The 12,193-nt window shown below is 29.8% G+C and overlaps 1 protein-coding gene across 1 annotated transcript in view; it reads left to right on the plus strand.

Annotated features, from left to right (window-relative positions):
• LOC106784882 (angiopoietin-2) overlaps positions 1–11,103 on the plus strand; it is a 39,666-nt gene extending 28,563 nt beyond the window's left edge. The window contains exons 3-11 of the mRNA XM_014744854.1: positions 4,020–4,303; positions 4,929–5,449; positions 7,069–7,331; positions 7,467–7,776; positions 8,165–8,296; positions 9,229–9,416; positions 9,562–9,705; positions 10,258–10,382; positions 10,749–11,103. Coding sequence (XP_014600340.1) covers positions 4,020–4,303; positions 4,929–5,449; positions 7,069–7,331; positions 7,467–7,776; positions 8,165–8,296; positions 9,229–9,416; positions 9,562–9,705; positions 10,258–10,382; positions 10,749–10,840 — 2,059 coding nt within the window. The 3' untranslated portion in view covers positions 10,841–11,103. The remainder of the gene's footprint in view (positions 1–4,019; positions 4,304–4,928; positions 5,450–7,068; positions 7,332–7,466; positions 7,777–8,164; positions 8,297–9,228; positions 9,417–9,561; positions 9,706–10,257; positions 10,383–10,748) is intronic.
• The last annotated feature ends 1,090 nt before the right edge of the window (positions 11,104–12,193 follow it).

Below are 12,193 nucleotides of genomic sequence, written 5' to 3' on the forward strand. Positions count from 1 at the left end.
TATATATATATATATATATATATATATATATATACAGTATATATGTACGTATGTATTTATATATATATATATACCGTAGTCGAATTTCGATCGATTAAATGATAGGAAGAGTAAAAATAAGAGTAAGTGTAACAGTAAGAGTAAGAGTAAGAGTAAAAGGAAGAGAAGAGAAGGGTTGGGGGGAGGAGGGGAAAAAAGAAATAAAAAATGAAATCATTACATCAGAGATCTCGAAACCACGTCAAAGGTACCGAAGAACACGCGTCTTGTCCTCGACTTACAAAGAGAAATAAAAGAATCGGAATCTCAAACTGTATCGAGAAATTCATTCATCGCTAACATAAACGAGATATCCTATACGGAAAGTATCTTGACAGGCTTCGTGGATGATATTTTTTTTCTTCTTTCAAAAAGAGAGAGAGAGAGAGAGAGAATGCACAATACACGTAACCGCAGACCACCTTTTTATCAAGAAGCTTTTCCTTTCTCAGCAATATGAACAGAAACTGGTTCAATGTTCGATACGGTTTCGAACAAAGTATATAAGTAATATCTTTCTATCTAAAAAGAAAGAAACAAAGTATATAAATGTAGACGGTCCAAAAACTGGTTCCTTTATATTCGTATGTGTATACCATAAATATATAACTGCGTTAAATACTCGTATATGTTTATATATATATATACGTATATATGTACGTATGTATTTAGGTATATGTAGACGCATGTGTATCGTGTTTCGTATGTGTAAAAAATGTGTTAATTCGTACATGTGTTTAGTATGACGTCCCAAAATTTCACTTTCGATCGATATACACGCGTGCGTGTATTATTATTATTATAATATAATACGTAGACATAAGAAAAATCGTATATAAATGGAAACTCGAAGTGCATCCCCAAAAAAGGAAGAAATAAAAAAATAGAAGAAGAAGTAAAGGGGAAAAAAAGGGGATACGATAAAACATGAGTAACAATTCAAGGACGAACGATTTATTATCGAATAAATAATAAGATCCGCGTTTATATTTGATCAGTTTTCGATTCATTTTTTGACTTTGAATGATTATCGTCACGTATTTTAATTTGAAACGTTAATTATTAATTGTCTTCCATCTAATTAACGATCTTAGTCTCGAACTGTTTTGTTAATCGATAGAAATTTACAGTCATTCGCGAAAGTAATATGCCGAGTGAAAGCAAAGCCAATCATTATTCTTTTAGACTGCTAATTCATAAGCAAAATGTATAACCAACGAGCGAGGATGATTACACACAGGTAATAATAATTAACAATAACGAGATACGTTTGGGTGGACATTTGAACGAACTTCTACTTATATATATGTGTGGGTGTGTTTGTGTGTTATGTTTTTTAGGTAGCCACATTCTCTTTTTATATTCCTCGTGTCTGTTAAAAATCGATACTTATCGCAAAATAATGTAATAATAAAAAAACAACGATTTACGTTGTTTATGTGTATTCTTGTGTACGTACACACACACGTTGGTTAAGTCACTCTCTTTTTCTTTTTTTTTTTTTTTCTTGTCTCTCTCGGTTAAGTATCGAAACTATCGTCAAATAATAAAACGTCAAAATAATGATACGTTCGACGAGTTGCCATTTTGTGGGCGTGTATATATGTATATGGATTGCGAGTAAGTGTATTTGTTAGGTGGTAACTACGCTCTCTTTTTCCTTTTTTTATTTTCTCGTGCTTGTTAAAAATCGAAAATTGTCGCTAAATAATATGGCATGCAATAAATGTATACGTTTTTACGTGTATGTTATTATTTTTAACCGACCATATGGTTATTATTCGTCTATAACAATTTACGAATATGCAAATAATAATTCATTCTTTGTTTTTCTTTTTTTTTTACAATAAAATAGATAAATAAATAAATATATACCTACAAATAATAAAGGTATGTACATTTTCGTAAAAATATAATACATTATTTTATCAAAACTATTATTATAACCTTATTATATATTATATAGTATATTAAGACTTTATAATAAATAAAAAAAAAATAYATATATATATATATATAGATTATTATATAAATATTAATATTTAAATTTTTCAAAAAAAATCCAATTTTCTTCCACGATTACAAAAATACGATATATCGTACATTCGTTAAAAAAATTAAATACAACATTTTCTTAAATAAATCAAAATTGGGTATATATTTCACATATAAAAAAAGAAAAAACCAATTATCCGCGATATATTGTCCATATAAGTATACATACATACATCTATATGAAACTATCTAAATACCAGGGTATAAAAGATTTTTGCCCGAAAGGATTGGCTTGTGTTGGGTGCGTTACGCAAGCAAAAAAACCGATCGTGGTTTAACAGTTTCGTTCTTGCATTCTCTCTTGGGAGGAGAATGAAAAAAAAAAAACGAAAGAGAGCGAGAGAGAGAGGGAACGTGTCTATCTATCTCATTCTGGATTGGTTAAAAGAGGGCAGGGGAAAGAATAAAAAAGAATATAACAGGACTGTAGGGGGATAATAAGAAAAACCGGCGGAAGAAAAGAAAGAAAGTTGACTTCGGTACGTGAGAGAGTGACGAAATTGTTCTCTGAAAGTATTTAGAGTTTAAATGTCCCGCCATATTTCTTTTCTTTTTTTGGGAGAGGGGTGTGGGAGAGGGAAGGGGGGAGGGGGGCGGGGAATGGAGGAAGGAGTAGAGGATTTTGCTTTTTTTCGTTAATTCTCCTATACTTCGTCGTTGTCATCATCGTTTATCATCGTTGTCCGTTGTTGCTGTTGTTGTTGTTACGAGAAATTGTTGTTTGTCCGGATTTCACTTGGTAGGAATTTGCACGTATCTCGGATACGTTCCAAACTTTTCTTCCGCACTACTGGTATGTGAAAATTGAATCGTCGTTTTTGAACATTTATCATCGTTAAAGTTTAAATTCCTTAATTGCATGGCTATTACAATCCTCGTTAGTTAAGTTTAATTTAACTGTACATGCGTGGAAATATGTAAGAATAAATGTAAGTTATTTCGTTATTCACATCGGATTTATTTACTTTCCGTTTTTTAAATCGAGAAAAAATTTGGACCATTAAAGAGTGAGTGCTTTCGTTTCGTGTTTAATGTCGTATTTTAAATGTTACAAGGATAAAAATAAAACCAATTACACTTGGGATTTTATACTTTTTATACGGGTCAAATTAGTTTTGCTTTTGTAGTTTCATTGCAAATGAGATGGAAAAAGGTTTTTTTTTTCTTCTCGATCAATCTCAAATAATATCGTATCAAAAATTACAAATATCATTCTTCCTACTATAATTACAATACAAATTTCACTCGTTGAAGAAATTCTTTTGAAGTACAAATCGTATTTTAAATGTTACAAACGAACAAACAAATAAAACGAATTGCATATACTTATATAGAATTGCTACAGGTATATCCATTACATTGCTCATCAAAAGTATTCTCGAAAATATATATTTTACATAAAAGTAAGAAATTTTTTACTTGTCGTTACCTGAAATAAAATAAAAAAAGAAATAAAAAAGAAGAAAATAATTTGAACCATTCCGATAAAGAATTACTGCTCAATTTCATATTCTACACGTAATCGGTAAAAAAAGAAAGAACGGATTATTTGAGACACCCTATATAGAAAGGTAGGTAGGTAGGTACTTGCAGATATACAGCATCACGTTGCTAAGAAAAGAAGGCCATGAAAAGTTTTCTCGACTATAAGAGACGTTTAAAAAGAGTCAGGTGCACCAGACACGAATTATCTCCGATGATCTTTCTCATTTTCAAGATACCAAGAGTAAGAAGGGTGGGGTGTGAGGTGGGGAAGAGGAGAGTGGCTTGTTGAGAGGCGGAGGGGATGGGAGGGGGCAAAGGGAGAGCTCGTTATGTCACGGTTAACTCTCGAATAAGAAAAAAAAGAGAGAGAAAAAAAAAGGGAATGAAAGAAAGAAAGAAAGAAAGAAAGAAAGAAATAATTTTTCATCTCTTTATCTTAGGGAACAGTATCTTTTCAACGTATTCGAGGTCATCGTCTCGACCCTTGAATCGAAGCTACAACGAATCGAAAATCTCGACAAGGCCGTTGAACATCTCATGAGGCGAGTTGAAGCATTGGATTCGAGAGTTAACGACAACATAGAAAAAACCGATGCAGTTATCGCTAAATTGAGAACGTTGGATTTGAAATTGTTTAATGCTCATCCACCACCGATAACTTCGCGGGAACAAATTCATCCTAGATCGGCGGAAAATGTTAGGGAGGAAAACGAGGCCGAAAGTGGTATGAATATATTATTATATTATTATTATTATTATATTAATTTATTTATCTTATTATATCATTATTTTGTATTTTAAAATTAAATTAAATTTTAATTGTGGATATAAATCAACGACACGTGATCACGTTAAATTACTAATTATTAATTAAAATTGGTTAAATCAATTTTCTTTGGTAAAAACGATTGTTAAAAATAATGAAAACCTTATGTGCTATGAATTCCTAAGTGGCGGTAAAAAAAAGGAAAAAATTGCGACATTTTCGGTAGTATCGGATAAATATGAGAAAGTGTTCGTAAAGAAATAATTTGGACCCGTAAATGGGAGAGTAAAAAACAAAAAAGGATACGTTGATATCTAAAGATAAAATAAAGGAAAAAAACGTTGTTAATATATATTATTTGTAATTTATATTTATTATTATTATACCGTTTGTATATTAATTAAAAATGATCTAATTGTAAAGCTTATTTGTTTTTCGTTTCTTTTTTTATTTTTGTAAATTTATAATTTATCGTAGATATAAAAGAAAAAAATAATGCGAGATACACGTTATCCAAATAATAATAAATAATTAACAAAAACAAAACAATCTTTTTTTTTTTTTAAATTGTTCATTTCAATAGTACCCATAATACGACTGATACATCATGACGACGAAAGATCACCCGAATCTCTCGGTGAGAAATTAATTTCCCTGGATCAAAAGGTCTCCGACATCGATCACAAATTGGTTAACTTGAAAAATCAACTGGACAATAATTTTTTACAAAACGACGATATCAATGCAGAAGCTAGCGAGAAGAAACCGGTCAGCATGAGCGTGGTCGAGATAACTAAAGCTATGAGCAACGAAGTTATGAATCATGTTTCCATAGAAATTGAAAATCTCAGACAAGCAACCGGTGCGTTAGATCGTAAACTTCAATTTCACATAAATCTGGTATCGGACAATTTGGGAGCCATTTACAATCTGATGACCGACGTGCACGATGCGGTTGTTGACAAAACAATCATCAATGATCCTAGAAATTTGACGACTACTACACAACCACCGCCGAAACAAAGCAAGTTTGATCGTTTGGTCGAAAAAATGCATCCTATGCTTACGGTTTCCGAAAAAATGGACGAAGTTTGGAACGTCGTGGTGAGTTTTCAATAATTCTTTCTTTCTTTTTTTGTTTTTTTTTTTTTTGGGTTTTCACTCATCCAATTTATATTCGACACGTATTGAAAGATAATTAGAAAATAATATTCTACGATTTTTCTATACATCTGACACATATTATTATCAATGTGTGCAAGATATTTATAAAAAAAAAAATAAAATAAAATAATAATAATAATAATAATATTAATGCGTGCATAGAGCCAACACGCGCGATACAAGTGAAAATCGTATTATCGTGTGAAATAATATTCAATTGATTCGTATATTATACAGCGAGTGTCCCTTAAAATCGTACAGCGTTACGTTTAATAGAATTTTTTCTTTGAAAACCGTTGATATAGTGTATGCTTGAAATGAAAACAAAATTTTGAAATATAAATATATTAGTATATCTTAATTTTTTAAATATTTCATGAATTTGAAACTTGAAATTAAATTAAATACATACGAAAATTATGTACAAAAAAAATCCGATTTTTCATGTTGAATAATTGGTCATCCTTTGTTTTTATTATTATTTTAAATGTTTTTTAGTATCAGAATTAATATAATACGCATTAAAATAAGAATAATACGAAATATATATATAATTATTAATAAGTATGTGTGCCACATTCCCTCCACTAATATTTCCACAAACAGACACATCTCGTAATACTTATCGATTGACGTATCTCATACATACACAAAACATACACACACGCACACATATATCAAACTAATACTCGTTCTAATTCACTCTCTCTTTCTCTCTCACTTTCTTTTTTTCATGTCGTTTTATAAAAATTTTATTATAGCCGTCGAGTTTTTAAGAAATTTCACTTGAAAAACGTGATTTAAAAGGAAAGGTAATATAACCGTAAATAAAAAGGAGAAAAAAAAACCAAAGAATTGACTAGAAAGAGAGACTTCATTAAGATTATTTTATTATATTACTTGGTAATTAGTAAACGTCTAATAAAGAAAAGAAAACTTAGGATGAAAAAATTTCTCGTAATTTTTCCTTTTAACTTATCGCAGATGGTTAAAGAACAAAATTAAAGGAAAAGATAGGAAAGGAAAGGAAAGGAAAATAAATAAATAAATAAATAGATTCGAGCTAGTTTAACACGCGATAAATGTAGATATACGTGTATATGGTTGGTAATTGATCGTGATGCTACCTTCCGATGTGGTTTTCCCGACGTGGAATCCAGTTTAAAAGTCTCGGTTAGAATAAGTCGCGTGCCAAGCAACACGGTTAACAACGTTAGAGACCGTTTAGGGTTCAAACAAGTTGGACTTTAACTTCCTACAGATCCCAATGACTTGACAGTGAAATCGGAACCTCGTTCTCGATTTTCATCTCATTTACATTCATTGAAGTATCTCGACAATATGCACGAATTATTGTCAAAATAATTAATATAATAATTATCAGAAGAACAAAATATAAACAAAATAATAATAAAAGTTTCCAAACGTATATAGAAATAATTAATGAAATATTCACAATTGTAGTATTTTTTAAAATTATATTTTACTTTACGAATGTGATAGAAAAGAACAAAATGAAGACGTATATTATATTCTTGAAATTGACTATTATTAAATAGGTCGGAACGAAAAATTCTGTGGACGATCTTCTACCAAAATCCGACGAATTGCTGACGCAAACGCAAAGACAGGAGAGAGCTATCAACGAGATTCATGCCGATCTTAGAACGAAGACCAACAAGATCATTGAAAATTTAGAAGGAGTTGAGAGTAGGTTAAAAAAACAAGAGGATGACGTGGCAACGTTAGCTCAACGACAAATACCTGCGGAACTTTTATTGGATCCTACGATCGATCGATTGGTCGAATACGATCCAGGAAGGTTGGTTTAACGAATAAAATATTCAAAATTATGCAAAATAGAAAAAAATTAAATTAATATTATAAATTTTTATATTATAAATAATACTATAAAATATGTTAACTTACAAACGCGTTTTATTTTTTCTTTGTCAAGGTATATTAACCTGCAAAGCGAAAATTTCGTTACGGAAACATCGTCCTCGGCTTCGATGAGTGCAACAACGATTTTACCACCATCGGTTCAAACATCAACATCGACGTCTTCGACTTATTTGACTTATACCACGTCTTATCCATCGAATAATGGATCATCGGCAACTACCCCCATGACCCCAACATCTGCCGGACCGCAAAGATCCACCACTAGGAATCGTGGTGTCATATTTCCGAGCGTTAAAAATAAACCGAGTCCTGCTAACACTACATTCACCAGTGACATCCTAATCAATTACAAAGATATTAAGGTAATTCTGATTACACAATACACAAAGAAAAATAATAATTATTTCTAATAGAGAAAAATTCTTTATACTCTATAAATTTGCCCACGAATTTAAAAATAACAAAATTATTTTTAATTTGAAACATAATAATAATAATAATAATAATATTTAACTCGTATCTCTCTCAAAATAATAATTTGAAATAAGATTTAGAAAACACGTAGGAAAGTATGTCATTTGAAAATTATTATAAGATTGGGTTTAAAAACAAAAAAAAAACGCAAAAGAAAAATACGAATAACGTTAGTTTTAATCACATTCTCCGATTACGAGCATAAGAAGAGAAAAGAAAAAGAAAAAAAGGAAAGTAAAATAAGAAGAATTGGCACACTTTCGATGTATATTCCAGGGTTTCTCGTGCGTGGACTTGCTAAATGCAGGTATGAGAGACAGCGGCGTGTATTATCTTCAAATACGAGGTACTACCTATTGGTTCCTCAAGGTCTACTGCGAGCAGGAAATTGCCGATGGTGGTTGGACGGTAAGTTTTCATGCTCGAGAGATCCTCGACTATTCTATTCTATCCTATCCAATTCTATCGTAACATGTAATAGCGCATCACCGATCATCGAGCTCTTTCGTACGTCGAAAAGGAAGACGTCCATTTTTTTTTTTCCTCAAACAATACTTATTCCTTCCAGTTTGGATAACTGGCACGTTATTTCACAGCAATTTCAATAAAACCACCTTTCTCTTCCTTTTTCCTTTCTCTATCTTTCTCATCTATCGTCTAATCTATATTTATCTAGAAATACAGGATGCCTCGTATTATATCATACGTTAATACTCGTATATAACATGTCAAGTATTTATTTGTTTATCAAAAACCCTTCGAAATCCTTTCGATGCTATTTTGTTTCCTTTTTTTGTCCTCTCGACGCGTTACAATTTCTTAATGAAAAATTATAACGAATTCAATTTCGTCAAATAATTTAATATCGAATATATTAATGGAAAGTTGTATTATTATAATTTGTATATTATTGTGTGTGTGCAGAGGGGATAATAAAATTAGAAAAATGATTTCTTTTAAAAATAATAATCATCGTTTAACGAAACTGCAGATTACGTTTTAGAATTTCTTAATGAAAAATTATAGCGAAGAAAATAATATCTCTTTGTCGAAGAAAATTCATGTCAATTCAATTTTGTATCGAATATATTAATGGAAAGTTGTTTTATTATAATTTGAATATCATTGTGTGTGTGCGTAGGGGATAATAAAATTAGAAAAATGATTTCTTTTAAAAATAATCATCGTTTAACGAAACTGCAAATTACGTTTCACAAAGTATTGAACAAATTATATTGTCTTTACATAACATAGAAAAGTTACGATGCACTTTACTCATCTTTTTCTTTTATACGAAACAAAATCTAATTTTCTTTAACAATTAACTGTCGTTTAATTAGGTGATTCAAAGAAGGGATGATTTTGGAGAACCTAAGGAAAACTTTAACAGAGATTGGGCCGATTACAAAAATGGTTTCGGTAATCCAGCACGAGAATTTTGGTTAGGTAACGAAAATATCTACATGCTGACGAATAACGAGGATTACATGCTACGTGTTGAATTAGAAGATTTCGAAGGAAACAAAAGGTATGTAAGTGATTAGAATTTAACTTTTGTAGGTTCTTTTCTTTTTTTCGACCATTAAAATTATTATAACATCTTCGTATCTCTGATTTCTAATCGTATTAATAATAATAATAATAATAATAATAATCGTATAAATAATTTATAGATACGCACAGTATACGCATTTTAAAATATATTCCGAGGGTGAATATTACAAGCTAGAAATTGACGGATACGAAGGTACAGCTGGTGATTCTTTGAACGATCCTTGGTACGGATCGAACAATAGTCCATTCTCAACTTATAACAGGTAAAACGATGATCTTATAATTTTAACCCTTAAAGATCGAAAAAATTCCACCAATGAATGCATCATCACACTTATGCCACAAGACAGACCTTTCTCAAATTGTTTCAACAATTTTTCTTTAATTGTATTTAAATTACTGATGATATCATCATTTTTGCTATCATAATTTTGATAGCAATGATAAGAACGTAAGAAAAATCAAATTTAAATTCTTCATATGTCCCTGTAATGAAACCTTTCCGATAGTTAACGATTCGATAAATTAAATATTTGATAAAAGAAAAGAAGAATACAAAAAATTATATCATTAGGATAAAGCAAAAAAGTTCGCGAGTTTGTTTTTTATTAATATTTACAAAATAAATTTTACAATGAAAAATCCATTTTATGCAGTTTATTACACAATTACAAACGTACGAACTTTACGTTCACCCTAATAAAAAAAAAATTAATAATAATAATATATATAAAAAAGAATTAAAATAAAATAATTAATAAAATCAAATGAATCGTTATCTCGACGTTTTGGGATGATAAACAAAATGTTTACAGAGACAACGACAGATCTTCGTTGAATTGTGCGTCCATGCTAAAGGGTGGTTGGTGGTGGAAATCCTGTGGACGTGGATTGAACGGTCTTTATCTAAACGATCCTCAAGATTTATCGGCTCGACAAGGTATTATAAAATTACGATTCATATTTTCAAATTTGATTGCGAACTATTTCGCAAATCGATTGTTCGTATAGATTTTTATTAACACCAGATTTACGGATGTTTTGTTCATTACTTTTTTAATGACTTACAAACATTGTTTGAATGAAGGATTGAGTACAAAGGAAGGAATTAATATTTACTTATATTTCGTTAGGTAACTAAAAATCAAGATATATTTTTAAATAATAATATTTAAATTTTATAATTTTTATTTTTAATAATCAAATTTATTTTGTATTAGTCAAATTGGCTCACATCAGTCTGTAAATCTGGTGTTAAAAATTTCTGTTACTTTTTTTATATTATTTTTTTATTCCATTTATCAAGGAATCGTATGGTTCCGTTGGAGAGGCTGGGATTACACGCTGAAAAGGGCGACTATGATGATCAAACCTAAAGGACCAACGGCGTTTGCTTAAACGAAGGTTTTTCTCCTACTTTTTTTTTTTCCTATTTTATTTGTTTTTTTTTCTTTTCCTTTTCCCACCCCCACCCCCTCACGACGAGACGTAGTGTACGACGTGAAAAACGCGTAGACTAAAAAAAGAAAAGAAGAAAAAGAAAAAAGATAGAAAAAAAATGAAAACGACGAAGAAAATTAATTTTATATAGTTTTTAATATAAGATGCGCGCACGATTAATCGATGAAATATTACTTTTAAATTGTTCAACAAGTATTTCAAAAACAATTTTTGCTGTTTTATCGATCGTTTTTGCGAGACCACCGATTTTTGGTTTTTTTTTTTCATTAAAAAATTGAAGCAGAGAAAAAATTGAAGGAGAAAAAAAGAACAAAATAATTCATTCATCGTCGTGTTATATCTCTATGTCGTCCAAACTAAACAACAATATCCGAGAACGTTTAGCATAGAATTTATAAATTATTGTACACAACGTACTACGTTTTGTTGTCTTCTTCTTTCTTTTTTTTTTTTTTATTTTATTTTATTTTATTTTACTTTTTTTATTCGAGGAAGAAATAACTTAGATATTTTATTTATTTTGAAAATATATTTTACATTCAACACACTGCCGCGTATCGAAACAGAAGAAGAGAAGAAGAGAAAGAAGAAGAAGAAGAGAAAAAATATAAAAACGAAAAAAACAAAAAAAAAAGAAAAATCATTAATTTTTGTTCCTACATGAACAAAAATGTAAATAATGTGCGATCGGCTCCAATAAAAATTTAAAAAAAATAAGAGAAATAAAATAAAAAGAAAAGAAATAAAAATGAGAACATAAAAATAACAAAAGAAATAAATTAAAAAAGTAAAATTTGTGATGCGATCACAAAATAAGTGTATATATAAATAACGATATTTATAATCATGATTCGTCATCAACCCTATTAAATTTTGTTTCTTTTTTTTTTTTTTAAAATTAGAAAAAGAAAATAATCGCAAAAGAGTGCGCGTTTAAATGCATACACACACACACACACATAGAAAAACATTTTTCACGTAAAAGTTTGTGTTTTCAAACGGACGCGAATGCTGAGTGAAAATACGCGTCTCTGACATTAAAAAAGAAAAAGAAAAAATACAGAACATTCCTTCTGTTTTTCTTTTTTTTTTTTCACGTCCCTTTGGAACCACGAAAAATGTATTACGAACTGCGTCGTTACTAATTACCAGTTCTAATTAATTTATATCTATTATATAACTATATATCTCGCGTCTTAGAGAAATCGAATTTTAATAGAAAATACTCACGTTAAGTTAATTAACAATGAATGATTTATATTAATTACGAAAACTAATTAAGAAAAGATT

The sequence above is a fragment of the Polistes canadensis genome, unplaced genomic scaffold (genome assembly GCF_001313835.1).
Source record: "Polistes canadensis isolate GaletaPanama2010 unplaced genomic scaffold, ASM131383v1 scaffold_41, whole genome shotgun sequence".
Taxonomy (NCBI): Eukaryota; Metazoa; Arthropoda; class Insecta; order Hymenoptera; family Vespidae; genus Polistes; species Polistes canadensis.